At 36.3% G+C, this 21,375-nt stretch overlaps 2 protein-coding genes across 3 annotated transcripts; one reads left to right on the top strand and one right to left on the bottom strand.

The window, feature by feature from the left end:
- Nucleotides 737-8,558, top strand: LOC109728915 (pumilio homolog 5). Of its 2 annotated transcripts, XM_020259462.1 has the most exons (11): nt 737-922; nt 1,334-1,394; nt 1,667-2,416; nt 3,478-4,820; nt 4,925-5,066; nt 5,229-5,336; nt 6,170-6,382; nt 6,496-6,606; nt 7,122-7,316; nt 7,658-7,829; nt 8,204-8,558. In XM_020259462.1, the coding sequence occupies exons 3-11, from the start codon at nt 1,772-1,774 to the stop codon at nt 8,224-8,226; spliced, it is 2,952 nt and encodes a 983-aa protein (XP_020115051.1). In that variant the 5' UTR covers nt 737-922; nt 1,334-1,394; nt 1,667-1,771; the 3' UTR covers nt 8,227-8,558. The 2 variants fall into 2 exon arrangements, with proteins under 2 accessions (XP_020115051.1, XP_020115059.1); XM_020259470.1 differs by lacking the exon at nt 1,334-1,394.
- LOC109706472 lies at nt 11,103-20,226 on the bottom strand. The gene is made up of 19 exons (XM_020227300.1): nt 20,037-20,226; nt 19,430-19,583; nt 19,114-19,341; nt 18,150-18,236; nt 17,914-18,003; nt 17,705-17,831; nt 17,212-17,306; nt 16,922-17,090; nt 16,661-16,782; nt 16,302-16,430; nt 16,111-16,209; nt 15,953-16,010; nt 15,788-15,863; nt 15,539-15,662; nt 14,708-14,865; nt 13,973-14,045; nt 13,651-13,845; nt 12,341-12,434; nt 11,103-12,146 (listed from the first exon to the last, which is right to left on the bottom strand). Exons 2-19 carry the CDS (start codon nt 19,502-19,504, stop codon nt 11,269-11,271), a joined length of 2,877 nt encoding a protein of 958 aa, XP_020082889.1. The 5' UTR covers nt 19,505-19,583; nt 20,037-20,226; the 3' UTR covers nt 11,103-11,268.

Genomic DNA, 21,375 nt, shown 5'->3' with positions numbered 1-21,375 from the left:
TGTTTTAATTAGTTAACACTGTAATTGTGCATGGGAGTTAAAATTTCAAGTGACGTGACGGACGTTGTAAATAGCTCAAAGTTAGATAGTGACAATAATAATAATAAAAAAGCAACATAGCGAAGGGGACTCAAGTGTCATTATTGAAAGTATGGAGGGCATAAATGTCATTTCGGAAGCAGCTTCAGCCCAAGGCATTAATAAAGTCGAGCGTCACGGTCGCTTGCGCCAACGCCGGTACACCCTATTCTTACCGTGTGTCGCGCTGTCCTCTCTCTACCGGCCGTACGATCACCAGAATCTTCTGATTCTACGGTTCAGATGAAACCCCGTGTGTCGCACATCAGCGGATTCTTCTGGGTGCTCCCAAAGAGCAACGGACGGACACGGGAGGGGCATTTCCGTCATTTCACGATACTTCACCCAGCAGAAATTTCCCAGGAGATAGAAAATCTCGGTGGACCGGATGCGCCACGTCACCGTAGACCGGGGGCCAATTCCACCTGAATTTTCAGTACAAAATAATAAAATATTTGGTTAAGTTCTAACTAAAATCAAGCCATTTTTATTTAAAATTAGAAAAAAAAAATTAAGCATTATATTATATTATTATATAATATATAATTTAAAATGCTACAGAGTTGCTGGCATGGTCTATATGCTGACGTGGTTGAACCAGGTTCAGCGAAGAATCCTCCAGGTTGGGGGTTTTAGAAGCGAGGTCTCGGGGCTCGAGCCGAGAAAGAAACTCAGGGTCGAGAGGACGACGACCTCTTTCTCTCTCCTCTCTCTCTCTCTACGACCTTTTTCCCTTTCGTTTTCGTTCGAATTTTACTGGAAAAAATCGATCAAAAACCCTCGCGATCGCGCCGTCGGGGGTTCGTGGGGGGACCCTAGGGTTGCGATCGCGACTCAGGAGCAGGTGAGGAAACCCCCCTCTCTTTTGCCCCTTTCTTGGAGCGTTTTGATTCGATGCGATGTGATCGGTTTAGGGTTTTGGAATCGGCTCAGGATTGTCGGAATCGATGTGGGGTTTCTCAAGCGTTGGGGGTCGAAATTGGGGGTTTTGCGTGTTGTTTAGTCCTTGTTTTTTGAGGGTTTTTGTTAGGGTTTGATGCTTTAGCGCCTGGGTTTTCTTTGGGTTTTCGGTGTTTTGAGCATCTTTTTTACCCCCAAAAATGGGCTTGTTTTGTGCAATTTTGGCATTTTGATCTCGGGAGGCGCGTGATTTCTACGTATATATAGATGATTGTTTGATTTCTTTGAGGAAATAGCAGTTATTTTGAGTTAAAAGATGCATCTTTGATTAGTTTGAGCTCTTACTTATCTACAGGATCTTATCTTTCATGTTCTAAAAGCTTCGTCCATCACTATCTTCTTCTTCTTCTGCGGTGGTAATTTTTAATCTTGAACACTTTGTCATCCTATCTAGTTATAATTTTACATCACGAAAATGTTGTTTGCCAGTAATTGTTGCTTAATTGTGATATAGGTACCTCTTTTCTGGCTGTACTGTAGTTCTATGCTTTTTTTACCCATAATTCATCACGATTTTGTTTTTCGACTGCGCCATTAGAGAATGGGAAATATAATATTCTGATTAATCCGATTAAATGCAATTGAACTTTAGAATTTATACAATATTTCTTCACATATTCCATTTCAGCAAAAGGACCCTCACAAACGAGAGATCCCCTTGGTGAAAGTGAAAAGATATTGTTTTTAAGAGATCAAAGCTGTAGAACTTTGTGAGCATCTCTGCTGAAGTATAATGGCAATGGAGAATCCTGTGAGACTAATAGGAAGTACTGGAGGAAGGAGCTGGCCTGTGAGTAAGGATGCTTTGGGATTCAATTCGTCTTCGAGTAATCTAGCTGGAGAAGAGTTGTTTCAGTCAAGTAGTGACAGAATATATGATACCTGGAGGAACACAATCCCTAATAGAAGCGGGAGTGCACCGCCTACCATGGAAGGGTCCTTAGCTGCACTTAGCAATCTCATAGGCCAGAGAACCACTAGCTTTGATTCCAATTTCGGAAACTTGAGCAGTTCAACTGCAAATTATGAATATGAAGAGCAGCTGCGTTCTGATCCAGCATATGTACAACACTACTTGTCCAAGGGTAACTTAAACCCTAGGCTTCCGCCGCCTCTAATCTCACGAGAGGGACGACGATTGATGCATCAGCTTGGAAAAGTTGGGAATAACTGGAGAGCGGGTTCTTTTGATGATAGTAGTAAGGGACATTCTTTTGTATCGCGATCTGTTCTCTCTACCCATAAGGAAGAATCCGAAGATGATAGGTCTCCTAGGTTGGAATCAAGCGGCCATGCAGCGGACAACGTCCAGTTTGTATCTGAGCAGTGCATGCCCGGTTTGGAAGGTCATCGCAACAGTCTCGTTGATTTTGTGCAGGTAGGCTTTTATATGATTGGTAATTTTCTCATGTTTTATTAAGATTGTGTGCTTTCTATATAAGTGTATTTGTCCGTTTCGTGTTGATAAATAGCGAGCACTATTGCCATTCGGAAGATTTGTCTCTTTTCTCTCCATGTTGTTTTTATGAGGTAAGTTTCACTAGTAACTATGGAAGCGGAATGCATGTGAAGTTCTAAACCAATGTCACCCCAGATGGTTCAATACCTCGGCTTCAGCCGAGGTCTGTGTGATTAATGTTCAGCCAAAGAAATGTTAAAGAAAGAATTATAAACAGTATCGAAATCTAAAATTGAAACTGAAACAGAAAGCAAAGGAACAAATTTGAGTGCATTTGTAGGTATGGATATGTTGTTTTAATCAAATATTATTCCAAAGTTTTTATGGTTTTGCTATGAAACTTCTATCAACCTGTGTAGAATGGAAATCACTGTTTAAGAGTGGAAAACTTTCTCCAAACTTGTATTTTATGTTTTAAGTCGTAATCTTTGCAGCTCCAAGATCATAGAATATAAATTAGGTACTTCAATGTAGTAATAAAAGTCTTAGAATTAAATAATGTTCTCGGTGTAAATCTATTCTTTGTATATGCAAAGTCAGCATAATTTATTAAATATGCAGTAGGCATGTGAAAAACAAACAAATGATTTGCTAAATTGGTTGATTTAACTTCATATGCCTTCATGTGGCGTTGAGTGGAACTTAAATTCTGTTAAAACAATCAAAATCTTCGAGTAAAGTGAAATTTGACTACATAACGAATCAACTACGGACAAATTTGAGTGCATTTGTAGATATGTATATCTGGTTACTACAAAATGACATGCTTTTAATTATCTACTTACTGATGGTGCTTATTATCTCTTTTAGAAAGTCATACGATTATGATTTCATATGATTAGTTTCAAGGAAATAAGTTGTTCGCTAGAATTGCATTTTGTTGTTCACTAGAGAGAGCCTTTTGTCACAGGTATACAATATTTGTTAAACTTAATTTTAACTGGTAGTGTCTTGTTTTTGGGTTTTGTAATTTCTTTTAGGACAATTTTACTCGGACTCCGTCACCTGCATATGATAACTGCTCTCATCCTTCCAATACTGACTCAACTGAAGAAACAACTGCCTCTTCTTGCATCAGCCCTTTACAGTGTTCTTCACTGAGCATGCGTAGTAGGTCTGTAGAGTCAAATACATCTTCTGTGTCTGTTCGTTCACATACACCTAAACCTGGTCGAACGACATCAGTTGTTGGCTCTGGGGGAACTTTGGTTATGCAACCTGGACTTTCTCTAAAAGGAAAGTCAAATGCGGTAGATGGAAATTTTGGTAATGAACTTGGCAGTGTTGTCTCTGAAATGAAGAACTTGAAGATAAGTTCCAATGAGCACAATGATCATATTAAGCATATGTTATTCCAGCAAGGCTCTTCAGTTCAAGTTCAGGGTGATCATTCTCAGATGAATCCTCATGTTGCCATTTTGGATAGCTTGTCCCAACCTCATATAAAATTATCCCCTGTCGACATACAACCAGTAATGCAGTCGACCGGCATTACAGCTCCGCTCTACACAACAAGTGCTTATGGAAATCCATTTTATCCGAATCTTCAACCGCTTGGCTTTTACCCTCCACAATATCAAATTGGCGGTTATGCTCTGAATGCCCCATTTGTTCCACAAGTTATCCCTGGGTATCCTCCGCAGAGTTCTGTTCCCATGCTTCTTGATAATCCTCTTAGCCCTAACATCACTGGTAGAACATCTGGTTTTCCTGTAAATAGTGGAAATCTTACTGCTGGAGCTGAACTCATGCAGCCATATAAGTTCTATGGGCAATTCGGGATACCCACGCAACCTCCCATTGCCGACCCGATGTACTTTCAGCAGCCTTCTTTCAGTGCATATCCTGGTGCCAGCACAATGGTGCCTAGGGCTAGCATGATGGGAAATATTAATGATAATTTTGATCCCCAGAAAATTCCACCATCTTCTGCTACATATTCACCTGATCAGAGGCCTCATTTTCCAAGAAGTGGAAGCACTAATATTCCAAGTGGTAGAAAGGGAGGAGCTTTCGTCTCAAATCATCCGGGGACTACTGCATATATGGGAGTTCTGACCCAATATCCCTCTGCTTCATTGTCCAGTCCTGTATATCCGGGGTCACCAATGCCCGGAACAAGCTATCCAGGAAGGAGAACTGACACTATGAGATTGCAGCCTAATTCTTCAAGGAATGTGCCTTCTCCTTCAGGATGGCAGGGACAGCGAGGGCGCGAAAAGCTTGATGATCAGAAACCCTGCTCTTTCTTGGATGAGCTGAAGTCCAATAGAACTCGTAGGTTTGAGCTATCTGATATTGCTGGGCGTATTGTAGAATTCAGGTCAGTTGGCTATGTACTTATGTGGTTCATTTCAAATTCTTATTGTTTGAAATCCTCATTTGTGAGGAGGATTGATTTTTTTTTCTGCACTTTCTTGTTACCAGCGCTGACCAACATGGCAGCCGATTCATCCAGCAGAAATTAGAAAACTGCAGTGCAGAAGAGAAAGCATCTGTTTTTCAAGAAGTCCTTCCTCATGCTTCAACATTAATGACCGACGTGTTTGGGAATTATGTGATTCAAAAGGTGTACTGATCAAAGAAATGTGTTAACAGCTATTATTGTTGACTTCTATATTTAAATATTGCATTCTTGCGTTAAAAGATGTGTCGTCCTTCTAAAGAAATTCTTCGGTGTGTTATGCACCAAACATGACCAACTGTTTTTTTTTTTTTTTCCTCTTTACAGTTCTTTGAGCATGGGAGCCCTGATCAGAGAAGGGAACTTGCGAATAAGCTTGTTGGTCAAATGTTACAATTGAGTCTTCAGATGTACGGCTGTCGTGTTATTCAGAAGGTACTATGGAATTTTGATAAATATATATATATATAGTAGTTTTGTGGTGCAACGTGGACATTGATCTGGATTCTAGTTTTCTAAACAATACTGTTCACTTGCACAAGCAATGTGCTATTATGTTCTATTTTTCTCATAGATTTCTATGCTTATCTGTATCCAAAAACTACTTTCTTTTTGTAAATTGGGCTCAACTTGTACTATTGAATCAATTAGGTCTTTTCTGTAGGAGTATAATGTACATTTTGGCATTAATATCTCACATTTCACATTAGGATTGCTTTTCTCTGTTTTCTTATGATCATAGCGGAAATTCTAGAATATGAAGCATATAAATGAAGTTTGGAAATGGAGCATATTTGTTTGAACCAGATGTTCGACCCTTTAACGTTCTCAGTTATGTCTTATGTACTTGTGCTTTAAGTGACCCAATAGGATGGCAAATCCGAATAGACCCATTTATAGTGGAACCAACTTTTAACTTACCCAAAAATAACCCATTTTATGGAGGCCTCAACCCATAACTGTTCTTTTTTATTGGCTCAAGACTTTGGTGATTAGTGGCAGTATATCTTTGTTACTTCAGTATTAGGACGTGTGAGAATCCTTTGTTTATCATACTCAAATATTAAGAAGTGAATGATTAAGTTGATTTGCTTCATGTTAATTTAAATGGTGCAGAATCCCAGATTATGCTCTCATAAAAATTCTATTAGTCCAGTGCAATATCTTTTCTCAACAGCTATGCAATATTCCAGGCTGGGACTTGCATGCATCCAAACTCTGTTGTTATAATACTCCCTTTAATTCTGGTTGACTGCTTAAATCTATAGGCGCTCGAAGTTATTGAACTTGATCAGAAAACACAACTCGTGCGGGAGCTTGATGGACAAGTTATGCGGTGTGTGCGTGATCAAAATGGAAACCATGTGATACAGAAATGCATTGAATGTGTACCAACTGATAAAATTGACTTTATTATTTCTGCTTTCCGTGGTCAAGTTGCATCACTTTCTACACATCCCTATGGTTGCCGTGTTATTCAGGTGATGTAGTTACTCTTATCATACAAGTATATAATATCTTGAGAAGAGTTTCTGGATTTGCCTTTAATATTACATAAAAGTGTATTGAATTTTTTATTTATGATGATCAATAGAGAGTATTGGAGCATTGTACAGAGGATTCCCAGGGTCAATGCATAGTTGATGAGATCTTGCAGTCTGCTTGTACCCTCGCACAAGACCAGTATGGGAATTATGTTACACAGGTGAAATTTTTTATTTCCCTTGTTATAATATACTGTGTCAGTGCTGAGGTATTCACTTATGAAAATCTTGTTCTATATTAGCCACTTTCATTGTGCATACTACTATGACTCTTTCTTCTTTATTTTTTTTTTTTCACTTTTTATTTTTCAGTGATGCTTATATTATTAGGCTATATCACAACTTGTGTTCGTATTACGGAGAGTGTCTTAGACAGTCGGTTTGTTTTGTTACCGTTACTCAAAATACTTCTATAAATGGAGTATAATATATGGAGATTCTGATGAGTAGATAAATGTGTAGAACTTGTACTATACTATTTGTTTAGAACAGTTTTTTCAGACATTTTAATAATGTGAACAAATGGATGGCTCTCTTTGTTTCCACGGCCATAAGTGCAGTTAGAGCTTCTTCTGAAGAACAAAATCAATTGCTGATGCACAACTGTTGAGGAATCTTTAAAATTCCTGCAGAGAGGATCCACTTGCCATATGTGGCTTAACTATTTTGCTTGCAGCATGTTTTGCAGCGGGGAAAACCGCATGAAAGGAGCCAAATTATTAGCAAACTCGCTGGGCAGGTTGTACAAATGAGCCAAAACAAATTTGCATCTAATGTTATTGAGAAGTGTTTGGAGCATGGTGATGCTGCAGAAAGAGAACTCTTGATTGACGAGATAGTCGGACAAACAGAGGGAAATGACAATTTACTGGTATGTTGGGGTTGATCGGGCATAATCTACTCTAATAGTCTTATTCAAATCCTTTGTAGTCTGTATGTTTATGCTTCAATGAATCCAGTCATAAGCAGTAAATTATCAGTGGTTTTGCTGGTCTTTTCAGTAATTTTCTTCTTACTCAATTACTCCACTTATGAAGATGTTTTCAAAAGCACGTTCAATTTCAGTATCATGGAAAATTTTGATAACCTCCATTCCTCCCTCACACTCATAATGTTGTTTTACTGAAGCCAGTTGAGCTGTCTAGTCTTATTATATTTCCTTGTGAATTTTACAATTTTTGTTGTGGTTAATTCCCTTTTGTTTTATTGCAGGTGATGATGAAAGACCAATTTGCAAATTATGTTGTTCAGAAGATTCTAGAAACATGTAGTGATAAGCAACGGGAAGTATTGCTCGATCGTATAAGAGTTCATCTCCCAGCTTTAAGGAAGTACACTTATGGGAAACACATTGTTGCCCGCGTGGAACACATCGATGGTGAAGGTGAGTATGTATTTCTTTTGCAAGCTAAGTTTCTGTCCATACTATTTAGTCTAGAAAATTTGTGACTAAAAAGCAAATTCTACTTGTTTTGTCCCTTCCGTGTTAGCAGTTTTCTATATTTCTTTTTTCTAAGCAGTCATTTCAGAACGAAGAGATATATCCTGGATCCAGTTAAGTATTTTTTGCATGATGGAGGCAGCTGTTATTTTTCAATCGTATGTTAGCAGCTGTGTTTGGTACCATCTAATGTTTTGTTAAAGCAATAATTTAAGTCCCTGTTTGTTTTATTCCCCGTTTCTTATACACGAAATCTGTGTGAAATACATCTAAAGGGTCTGTACGGCCTCAACATTTGTTTTGTTTTAATTGTACAGGAACTGATGCTGCAGAATCATGAAATATAAAAGAAACAGCAGTATACAAATCGGCAAGTGAAGAAGCACAATATTTTGGCAAATTTCTCATGAATTAGAGGTGGAAATTGAAAAAGGAAGATCTAACTGCTAGTTTGTAATTGTACAGATATGTGGGGATTTTCATTAGGATAGTTTTGATTTGGATGTTGGATGTGTTCCATTGTATTATATATAATATAATATATCAACATATACCTGGGATGTGTATTTATAGGAACCTTAGGCAATATATTAATATATATTTGTATACTGCAGTGATTTGGTCATATGAATAGGATATGTTACTCAGATCAGGTTCTGGGACTGCAGCTTAGATCAGGTTTTTGACTTGGTCAGGTAACATCTTTACTTTGTGTGTCTAATTTGGGGACAAGTTATTCTGGGATAAACTACGATACTCTGGGGGTTTTAAAGGTCAATTTTTTAACTGCAATTACTTGCTTAAATGTCCAACAAGAAGGGAATACACTGTAGTTCTTCAGCTTATACTCTTTGGGAGTCGAGTCAACTTAGACGAGGCTCAATTAGGTCGAAGGAACTCGCGACAATTGCCTGCGCCTGGTGGGTTACCTTGCTCGAACGAAATAGGCTTATTTTTCAAAAGAGAAGGCACTCGCAAATTCAGATGTTAGTGGACGTCCGTATGGTTCGGGATCAGTCCGCGAAACTTCGAGTATTATAACACCTCCTATGGGTGTCCGACGGTGTGACTACTCTTGTCGATTTTCACTAGTGTTTGTGAAGGATCTATACTCCTCCCCTTTTCCCCTTTTTCATTCTTCCTTTTTTGCGTTTTTCTTTTCCTTTCCCTTCCTAGATGCCTAGTTGTCTCACCATATAGCTAAGTTTACTATTTAATTAAATGAAGCGGTAGCATGTTACCAATTTCTCAAATAAAAACTTGCGGAAATGTGGTATCACAACATTCTACATGCATGTAGAGTAAGTAGCCTGGGAACTATGATATGTTGGAACTAGGATGGAGAGAACCCCCCTACACTGTGAATTGCACACACACCCTTTGGATAGAGTTCATGTAGTGCCCGTGGATTCTTAAGCAAATGAAATATTTCCGGTTGTGAATTTAGAGATTTAAGAAAACCCTATGGGGCTGGAGAACTCTATCTATTGTTGCCTATAATATCCAGCCAGAAATTTGTTTATGGGGTGCACAATTGTAACTTGGATCGCAGTCAATGATGGCAATGGAAGAAAGATCTACACGTGCAAATATACGTAATAATTATTTTAATAGTTATCTTAAATTGACATAAATTTTGGATATCGGACATAAATCTTGGATATCGGTGCTTTCAGTTTAAAGCACATAACGTAAATTTTTGAATTCATCGGAATTTTAAAAAAAGTAATTCAAATATTCAATGTATAATTAAAATTTAATTCTGAATTTAAGATGAAATAAAAATTTTAAATCAAATAAGATTGAAAAAGAAATATACATTTGAAATTAAATTTGAATTTGATTGTTTGTTGCAATCAATAAAAAGTTGATATAACAAGTAAATATTAGTAGATAATATTAAAATAATCAAAAAAATATTCATCTAAAATGAAAAGATATAAAATATTTCTAAGGGATAATCCTTAGAGAAAAAAGAACTAAAAAAGTTCATTTCGCAATGCCACTTATTTTTTGTAAAAAAAAAAAAAAAAAAAAAAAAAAAAAAAAAAAAAAAAAAAAAAAAAAAAAAAAAAAAAAAAAAAAAAAAAAAAAAAAAAAAAAAAAAAAAAAAAAAAAAAAAAAAAAAAAAAAAAAAAAAAAAAAAAAAAAAAAAAAAAAAAAAAAAAAAAAAAAAAAAAAAAAAAAAAAAAAAAAAAAAAAAAAAAAAAAAAAAAAAAAAAAAAAAAAAAAAAAAAAAAAAAAAAAAAAAAAAAAAAAAAAAAAAAAAAAAAAAAAAAAAAAAAAAAAAAAAAAAAAAAAAAAAAAAAAAAAAAAAAAAAAAAAAAAAAAAAAAAAAAAAAAAAAAAAAAAAAAAAAAAAAAAAAAAAAAAAAAAAAAAAAAAAAAAAAAAAAAAAAAAAAAAAAAAAAAAAAAAAAAAAAAAAAAAAAAAAAAAAAACACAAAGAAGAAATAAAAATATATTTTCACCGAAAAAAATGGTTTTATCGACATATACCCAAATTCAAAATATTTTGCAAGACTCAAAAAATTCGTTCAACACACACACACACACACACACACACACACATATATATATATATATATATATATATATACATACGGTCACCGCCCCACAAGCATCACCTCAGTGTTTTCCCCGTAACACGCGGCGAAAAAAATTATTTTGCGGCAAAAGTGATGGTACCGCGGGGGAGGTAAACTCACGGGTGGTGACCAGAACCTCATGATCACTGTTTTCAACTAGCCATCAAAATATAGCCCGGCCCAATCCATTGACTACTGGACTCAATACATGGGCTTTTTAATCCGGCCCAAGTTCCTAATTGGTAGGTCTCTTTTTTAGATTAGTTTGTTTATTAAGGAAAGTTTCAACTTTTGTTTCGGCTTTAATTTTGAAATAATAAAATATTTAAAAATATTTTGAGAGTGACTCAAAAAAATAATTTTCAAATCATATATCAATAAAAATGAAAAAAAAATATAAGATAAATAGCTGATTTAAATTCATAAACTACTTGTCAAATTATTTAAAAATTTTAAAATTAACAATGCCTATTTTTGGTTTTGTGCGTTTATCTAATGTATCCCTGTGCGGCCCTCGATCCGAACACCCCACACTAACATTTCTAATCTCACAAAATATGATTTGGACCGCATTGCAATTATATTATTATCGGCATTACACACAATAAATAACACCAAATCACCAAATTATGAAACAACAAATGATTGAAGGGAAATTCTATTGAGCTGTGGTTCATACAAGTATATGTTTCTGCTGTAAGTTTTCTCTGACAATTCCAATTTGGAATAATGAGTCTTTTAGATTATCTGAGTAAACTAACAAAAAGGGGTAAGCAAAGTGACTTGGGAAAAAATATTACATTGCCTGTGGTCCTAGGTTAAGCTGCATGTCAGGCCCCTTCTCCCCGAAAGTAGAAAACTCATCAGGAAGAGGTATATTCAGCTCGGCGCAAACCAACTGGATAATGCTTCTAGTCACGCCACCGAGCGACATCTTATTCACTGTCACCGCGATCGAGAAATCGTGCTCTACGTCGCAAAAACCGGTGGATCCGCCGATCCCCGAATGCCCAAAACTGGTTAGCTTTCCGCTAGCTGTGCTAAACCTCCGAAATCCTAACCCGAATTTGCCGTCGGGGATCACCAAATTCGCGTAATCGCCGACGCCCATAAGTGCATCATGGATCTTGGGGTTAGTAAAAAGTTTAGAACCGTTCCTTGTAGCTTCATCTTCATCAATGTCCACAAGGCTATAGCCTTTGTTATTATTGTAGCCATTACCATTAGCTACCTCATTAGTGTTACCATGTGTGTTGAGATCATCCGTAGCATCCTTTGTTGCCCGTTTTTTCTTAGGCTGGAAGGTGGGGAATTTGGGGATGTGGGTATGAGAGCCGAGGGGGGGATTCGAGTTGGGAGAGTGCGGCGGAGGGATGGAGCCGCCGGTGGCAAGGGCAGCGTAGTATCGGGCTAGGGCACGGGCGGAGCAGTGGCCGTTGGCAGCGGGAATGATGGCTCTGCGGATGTTTAGGGTGTTGAAGAGGACAGGGAGGCCGGTCGCCACCTGCGCAAGGTTGCCCTCGACAAGGGTTGTCAGCATGCCGGGACGTGCCCCGTTCGCTGAGAGCTTCAGTAGGTCTTCCCTGTCAACAGTCAGGGCTGCTGTCCCGATCACTGAGAGCTTCTGTAGGTCTTCTGCATCAATAGTTAGGGTTGCTAGCCGAGATTCGACACCTGCGATAATAATATAAGCTTCAGTGGGTTTTATGACTAACAAACAAATTTAACATGCTAGAACTTCAAAAAGCTTTTGGGTTAGATAAGCAAATTGTCTGAGTCAAGCAACTACTCTGCTCTTGTTTTTGTTGGTATTCCTTAATAACAGTCAGTAATTTGAACTCCAGATAACTCAGATGTTCAGTAAATACCTGGAGGAATGCCAATGTAAAGCTCGCCTTCAATACTAAGAGGGCGAACAATAGCTTCCTCTAACACTTCTTGAAACTTCTTCCCAGAAGCATGCTGGAACAAGCGAGTAAACTCAATATGTAGTGAAGTTGATAACTAAGAAAAAGTGCTATAGTATAAATAGAACAAAAAAAGGTGCGATAGTATAAGTAGTGCTAATACACATAATACTATAGTATACTAGGTGCTATAGTGTACACTATAGAGCCACATTTTATTATATATAGTATAATTCACTACATTATATAAAAGATAGTTTATATAGTGGTACATATATAGTACTATGTAATATACTATAGTACTCTCTATGTAGTTCTATTACAATATATGATAGAACTACGTAATAGAACTATAGTATAATACAGTAATATATAGTATTACAGTACAAGAACTATATGTATATACTAATAGTCCTATATACACACGCGCACACTATATAGTGTAATAGATAATAGAGCTCATATAATGCTATAGTAATAGCAATACACACACAGAGAGAATACAGTATAAAAGGTATATACATAATGCTACAGTAGTAGACTATAGAGTAACAGTAATACACACACATTATAGTATTTACAGACCTACTTAGCTCTATATTATAGTATATATAGTAATATGCCATAGAGACTATCTACTAATAAATCTACGATATAGTACACTATTCTACATAATGTACGGTACCGTAGTGGTGTGCATAGTAATATACTACAGAACTACATAATATACTAGAATAAAATTAGTAATATATTATAATAGAGCTACAGTAACAGAACTATATGCATAGAGAGTATAACATAGTATCATATAACAATAGAACTAGTTATAGAACTACTGCATACGTATATAATATAGTAATATACAGTAGGACTATAATAATAAAACTATATTATATACTGTATAGAATAGTACCATATAATACGCTGCAGTACTATAGTAATACTACAGTAATAAAACTATATAAGATAATATACTAAATAGAATATTACTGTCTAATATACTACAGTACTACAGTAGTATGTTACTATATAGAATAGTACTGTATAATATATAGTTACTATAGAACTATAGTACTATATGGATGTGTGTGTGTAAGCGCGTGTATAATATACTATTATACTAATAGTATATATATGTATATGTACGTATGTATGTGTGTACATTCCATTGGACACTCCAAGCTATATTCAATGCCAAAAAGATAGTTCGTCCAGCATTGCAACTTATTCCACTGAATCTCAGATGGTAATGTGATAGGGAGAAGCAATACCTCTATAACTCCGCCACAAAGCCAACCAAAAGATAAGTAATGATAAAATTGGCTGGAACCAGGTTCCGTCTCAGGAACAGATCTTTCTATACGGCTTAGAGATTCTTCCCAATCACACATCACCAATGGATCTTCCTTCATTACATCGGCCATCGCATTGTGCAACCCAGATGCATGATTAAGTACATGGTGCACCTGTAGTTATTAAACAAAAAAGAATTATAAACCTAAAACATAAACATAATAGCAAGGAAGCATGCTGAATGTCCATTCACAACCATTTAGTTAGTGAAGATAGATAGTGGAGACTTATTTGGTTCACCTTTATTAGCTCCTTTTTCCTGTTTCCGAAATTTGGCCATATACTGGCAATAGTTTCTTCAAGGTTGAGTTTCCTGCCCAAAAACCACATTTTTTATTCATCCTGTGCATAGTGTTGTTGAAAATGGAAATTACTAAGTAGCATAATTGTTCCGTAAAAGGGATTGCCTGTAAAATGAAGAAAGCTAACATCTTTTGCTTGTAAGATATTTCATTGATATACTCGCTAACTTATTGGCGCCTGTATCTTAACCTTTTTGATAATTGACCCCTATCTGCACCTCCCAAACTCCACCTCAAACCAACAAAGGAAAAAAAAAAAAAAGAAAAAAAAAATCCCAACAATAGTCTTTATGTACTATGCATGCGCGCAGGCAAACTCAATAATCAACCGAAATGATGGATGATAAATGTAATGATCATGGTAATAGTACTGATACCACAAAGGAAAGCAATATAATACTTTTTCAGATTACTCTAGAATAAATTGTTTTGACTAGAATAATGTTTCTTCAATTTTCCCTTTTTTCTTTTTTTTTTTTAATTTTAGTTTATTGAATAGAATGAGGTAGATAACAACACCTTAACTAAATAGGGACCAAGCAATTAGACTAATATGAACTACTAATATGGCATTATACCATATTATTTAGGCCAACATAGGAAAATGTGGCAATTCAGTTCCAAATTTCTATTGAAAAATGATGAAAAAACAAACCGAAAGATACTACCTTACCCCTTGTCAACAAGCCAATGTACGAGTCCAGCAGTGATTCCTTTTGTCACAGAGAAAACTGGAAACAGAGAATCATGTTGAACAGGTCGCGGATCATATTTCCCTAACACACCAGCGGCAGTATCTATTATGACTTTCCCATCTTTATAAGCACATACCTGAAAAGTGTCAAAGCTATTTTAATTCAGGAGGGCAATAAATAGTGCACAAACCTACTACTATCTTCAGGATAGCGTTCACTTATTTCATGATTCAACCTATAAAGCAAAGACAATATTAAACCACCTTTAGGTAAATCAATGGACAAATTTATGGCCAAGAATACATGACAAGTATACAGTCTTTGAAATACAGAGGATCCATCAGTTTTACTGACGTAAACAATTTCATACGGTACTTAAATCAACACTGATGGTGCTAGGTTCGAATTATAAGAACATCAAAGGCCTCTTTCCTACGAATCAAGTAGAAACAAGCTAGATATTAACCGGTAGCCAAGTGAAATCACCAAAATTCAATAAGAAAGAAACCAAAAGAAAAATAAATTCTGGGATCATATAATTCCTGTTTCAAACATAATATTTAATGGATAGCTAAGGAGTTACAAAATTTCGAAATAGAAAGAAGGGCAAAGAAAAATTAACTACTTCTAAGGTAGGAGCAGCTTATATATTTCTCTTCCTATAAATAAAAAACAGCTTATCCTTGAGATTGCCCGATTTTATGCCATCATATTACATAACAATATAATGACAAGAGAAATAACTAAAGTAAAACGAAGACAACAAATAGCAAATATTTCAATGCAACAACAAAATTAAAAAAACTTACTTGTATTCCTAGTATCTTTTCACTTCCCAGCTCAACTAGGTGTTGTCTCAGCTTAGCCTCCACCTCAGAGTGGATAGGTGAATCATAAATCCATTGTGTGTTTATCATCTGTCCATTCGTAATGCTTTTGGAGTCCATAAAAATTTATAAAGTACTTGTTAGAAGTGACAGTAAAAACTAATCAAAATAAACTAACATAAGTTACAAGATGTTGTGGAATTAACATGTGAGGACACAAAATTTCCTCACCCCCGTAATGTTGATTCAGCAAAAGGCTTCATGATATCTAGATAAGCAATCCGAACATTTAGAGTAGCTGAAAGCCCTGCAGAAGCATGGAATAAAAAGATCCTTAATTTAACCTAGAACTTACTTTGGTACATCAAAAATGAATTTTTGAAGTTCAATGTAAACCTCGAAGAAGATTAAGCACCCTCGAGAAAATAATTGCATCGCCAGGGAAAGCATCAACCTGATTTTGGCATCATGCAAAAACAAAGTACCATCTTGTTAAGTCTAAATAATCTAGAGAAAAGGGCATCATTGCTAACATTCATTGTACTTGCACTTACAGGGTTAAAGCGCCGGACTTCTTCCTTATTAAGTTTCATCTTTTCCTGGATGGCTCTCATGTTTTTCTCTCTTTGATCAGCCAAAGATTTTATATTTTCCTGACAATTAATATATTAGTTATGGATGCCAAACACTCGTTTGAGCAGTGTTGTTTTCACTCAACATATCAAGCAACATAAGGTGGACTAACAAGTGCTTCGTTTGCTGGAGTTGAAGTGCGAAAAAATACTGCTGTAATATCCATAGCCTGCTGTGGCATATCAAGGCGCAGCTTAAGTCCCATTTCTGCAAAAGCAGACAACAGGGCCACATGATCCCCCTGCAACAAAAACGCTAACGCTATCGTTAAAGGGTACCAACGCTAAATGATAAAGCAGGAGGAAACTCAAATTGGTAATGTGAAAGACTTATCATTTGAAGCAATTCATTCATAAACTGAACTACCACAATCTTTTTGAGCCTACAAGCCTGTGTGTCTAGCCTAGTTGGAGCTTCTGGAGAAGCACTGACCAAGAAAAGCTATTTGAGAAGCCATCAAATGATACAAACCTCAGCACACGCCAAAAACATCTTCGCTAGCGCCCGTTTCATGGAGCTTGATATTGACTTTGTAAGCCCAAAATCAAGTAAAATTGGCCGATGTGGAGGCTCCTTACTCACAAGGAAATTTCCTAGAGAAGTATTCACAAAAATATAGCAACAAATTATATACCACCACTTAGAAAAACAAGGGGGAAAACGCCATAATATATCATGATTCTGGCAACAATACAAACAATGACTAAGGAAGAATAGCCAAATTAAGCATACCAGGATGAGGATCACCATTGAAAAACCCATCGACATAAATTTGATGAGCATATGCACGTGTAATCTCTTCCACAAGTCTTTGTTTATCAACACCATAAGCTTCCAATGATTCATTATCATTTAATCGAATGCCATCCATATATTGCAGGACAAGGACTTTCTCAGACGACTGTAATTTCAAGTTGAGAAAATGAAGTGAAAACAACAATAATTAGCATGAGTGGATTATGGAAAAAAGCAATTACAGGATAAAATCAGTTGAAGCAACATCATCAGACTGACAACTGCACCTGGATAACTTCCGGTATAATTACATCAACAGAGTTAGAAAGGTCATCACCCTCATTTTTGGGCTGAAGGTTTTTGGAAACTGTTCTAGTGTTTTCTGCAATCAAAAAGATCATTGTTAATTATGCTCGTAGATATAGCTTTCTCGGTACAAATAATGTAAAAACGATGAGCAACCCTTCTTCTAACTTGCACACACTTATAGGGCAATTTTTCTGCATACCCCACAAAATCATTGAAATATTGTATGTGCCCTTAAAATTTGTAATATTCTAGATCCCCAACAGAGATTATTCCTTTTTGGATTGATGTTTATGATATCTTGCCTATATACTGGGGCATTTCTAATATTTACGAGGGCACACTTGTTTATACACAAGGGGCTTTATGATAATTTCAACTTAAGGAGGGCAAAATGAAATTATAGATAGCCAAAAGCGTAAGACTGTAATTTTGCATATTGATTTTCAGTTGACATTAACAAAAGAAAAATACCTGCTTCATGATTGAAGTCGAGTTCTTTTGGTGCCTCCTTACACCATTCATCAATAATTGGGCTAAAGTTATATTGTGGCTCTGCCCAAGCTATCCAGTCAACTATAGATTTTGCATTCTTTAAATCCTGGAAATCAACACCAATATTGTAATGAGAGCGGGGTTTTTAACTTAAATGCAATCATATTCCAGTAATGAATAGGAGGAACCTCTAATATGATTTCCTTGATGCCCTCATGTTGAACTTTGACAACCACCTCCTGGCCATCCTTCGTAGTTGCACGGTGAACTTGAGCTATCTGTAATCAATCATATTTACATAAATGAACAATAACATTTTCAGTGAGCTGAAAGTTATGTTATCATCTGAACACAAAAAGATAATGTCAAAATTTTGTTTTCATATGCAATTCATTATTCCTTTCAAATTTTAGCCAAAACTTACAGATGCAGTTGCGAGGGGAACATGGACAAAATTAGAGAAGAGATCTCGCATGGATTCCCCCAACTCTCTTTCTATAGTTCGGCAGACCTGCTCAATTGCAAAACATTTAGATAAAGAATGAGCAATTTCTTATATTCAAATCAGAATGTAGAACTCAAGAAATAGATGGGAGTATAGTGCGATAAAAAAATTCTTGATGCACTACCACAACATCTAATGCTTCTCTATTAAAGATAGTGAACAGTTGCCACAAGTAGCTTAAAGTGCATATTAGGTTTGGTTTTTGAAACAGCTTCTCTACTCTCAAAAGCAGAAGTTTCTAGAAACTAGGCCTTTGGTAGCAAATATTTACACCTTCAGCATGGAAGGAAACTAAAAATGAGCTTTTTGGCCCAAAAAGCAAAAGCTCCAACTCGAAGTTCTGCTGCTGCTGATGTGGAAGCTGAAAACAGATTTTAGTTAAAAAGCTATGAACGAGCTCCAGCAAAGTCAAATAGGTCCTAAGTGACTTTGTCCCATCAGAAGTTAACACTTTTACCTCCGTTGCTGAGTTAATAACGAAAGCTTAATTACCAAGGATTCAATATTTATTTGCGATAACATTGCAAGTGTAATGCATTGAATTGTTTCAACTTTCAACAGCATACACTTCCTGTTTAGCCCAAGCTCTGTATCTGCTCTCAGCTGCAGCAACCTCTGGTCGAAAACTTAGCAAGCAGAGAAGTCTGAAGCTTCTGCTGCAGCAGGTAGTGAAAATGAATTTCTGAGCCTCAATTGCAAAAGCTCCACTTTGGAGTTTCAGATTCTTTGAGCCTCAATTGCAAAAGCTCACTTTGGAGTTTCAGATTCTGCCGGACAGAGAAGCTGTTGGGAGAATGGATTTTGATATCGTGAATCCCGCAATACCACTACTCAAACAGCACTACACTTAGAGAGAGAGAGAGAGAGAGAGAGAGAGAGAGACCTCTTTAAGAGGACGAGGAGGAAGTGAGTCTTGCAGCTTCTTGAGGAGAGATATGTATGCCTCAGGGAGTACATCTGCTCGGGTAGATAGATACTGACCAAGTTTTACCCACAAGCCTTCCAATTCAATCATCAAGTTAAGAACCCGTTTAGCATTCCTTTGATGGGTTTTTTCCCAAATAGTATTCTTTTTTACTCTGCTAACCCATTTCACCCTCTTCTGAACAGCCTATTATATCAACAAAGGCATTCAACATCAGAAAATAATAGAAATGATACGATAAGGATCATAAGTTTATAAAAATGACAAACCAGACCTTATAGTCTAAGTAGATCACCAATGCAACAGCGAAGACTCTCATGCGCCTCCGTAAAGTGTTTCCCCATCCCATCGGAAGTCGAATTTAAATACACAAAACAAGATAAGTCCTCCGATCTCGATCTACTACACAGGATTCTGCAGTTCTTTTTTCTAAAAAAATCAAGCAAAATAAATGAAAATATAATTAGCTACTCACTCCAATAAAACAGGAACTGTACTAATTCATTTCCAGCACATGGAAAAGTTCCTGCTAGGGTTCCAGAATCTCATATGCTCCCAGAACCGCAACCTTTGCATTAATCTATCTATAAATTCATAGAAAACGCAGGCGAGAATAACAATAACAATAATAACAGGAAATGACGGTAATCCAGTAACAGATCAGTCAATCTCTCTAGGGCCAAAAACTCCCAATTTACGCAAAACAATTCTCAATTTCTCATCGTATAATCTAATCACGCACTAGCAAATCAATCGCACGGCTCCGAGAATTGAACATTTGTCTCAAAAACTTCACGACAAACCCAACCAATCCGACCCCAAAACGGATCGTGCAAACCCGGATACAAATCACGAAATCGCACAGTGTTCGAATTAAATACCTCCTCGGATCCCCCACGTCGTACGAACCCTAGGATCGAGAAATGGCGATCGAGAGCAAGAGCGAGCTAGGGTTTTGTCGCGCGCGCGCGCGCGAGAGAGAGAGAGAAATGGGAAAAAGAAAAGGAATTGCGAAGGAACGAATTCGCACAAACACGAACACAAAACACACGCGCGCACACACACACAAAAAACACGCAAAGTGTGGAAGGGAAATAAAATTGGGATTAGTTCCGCGAATTTCTTCTTCGTTTTAAATCTAGAATAAGTAGTGGAACCTGTTCCCTGCACCCGGTGCATGTATTCATCAGTGCACCGCTGGTCTCCTAGCCGTCCGTTGCACTTCTGATGTGCCAATCTGTGCCGTCCATTTAAATGCTGTTTTTTTTTTTTTCCCTTTCTTTGTAACTATCTAAATTTCTACGAATTATTATTATTCACACATCTGAATTCTTAAATATCAAAAAGCATAATTAATTTTGTAAATTATTTATTTGTATTTTCGATCTAACTGATTAAAATTGGAGTTTTATGATGAATTTCACTAAAATTATTATTGACATCATAAATTTCAATTTTTTAAATTTTATATGATAAATTGCAATCTATAAAAATTTAGATGATTTTTGAGATTTTCTTTTTTTTTTGTAAGGAAAAAAAATGGACGGTTGGATTTAAATGAAGTGCTGGGATGAGGTGGTGCACGGCACCGGGTGCAGGGAGTCGAGGGGACTGGTGGGGAATCTGACCGTTGAACGGTGCCGTTGAAGGAGGAATGATCAGAGCCGTCCATCCGTCAACGTACGGCGCATCACCGTTTGCTTTGTCGGCGGTTGGTCTACGGTTGGGATAGCGAAGTGAGGACACCCGTTCAACGGTGGATCTCGGGTCGGATCCAATGCTCCACCCGATATCCATTTCTTTTTTTTCTTTTTTTTTTTAACATTCTTTTACTCTTTCTAAAGTTTTAATTGTTACGTGTACATGCGAGATTATAATTTCCATTCAATAAATTAAATGAATTTGATTGAACTATTATTAATTAATTAATTAATTTTGATTGTATGCATTCATTTGATCTACCATTTATTTATAAAACATCACTGTTAATATTATTATTCGAATAATAAAATACTCGAATATTTCTAATTATTTTGGTTGTTTCAAGTAGTATCAAGCATGACCAAATAAATGCGCATCAATATTTAATTTTTTAATACAATCATAATTAAATACAAAAAATGCAACTCTTTAGCCATTAGGCATGATTAATTTATTATTTTGAAAAGCAAATAAATTAGATGGTCGGATAAAAAGTATCAGATAAGATAAATTACAGAG

Source organism: Ananas comosus, linkage group 2 (genome assembly GCF_001540865.1).
Source record: "Ananas comosus cultivar F153 linkage group 2, ASM154086v1, whole genome shotgun sequence".
NCBI classification, from domain to species: Eukaryota; Viridiplantae; Streptophyta; class Magnoliopsida; order Poales; family Bromeliaceae; genus Ananas; species Ananas comosus.
Note: the sequence above shows the minus strand (reverse complement) of the source record. Positions and strands in the feature narration are given on the sequence as shown.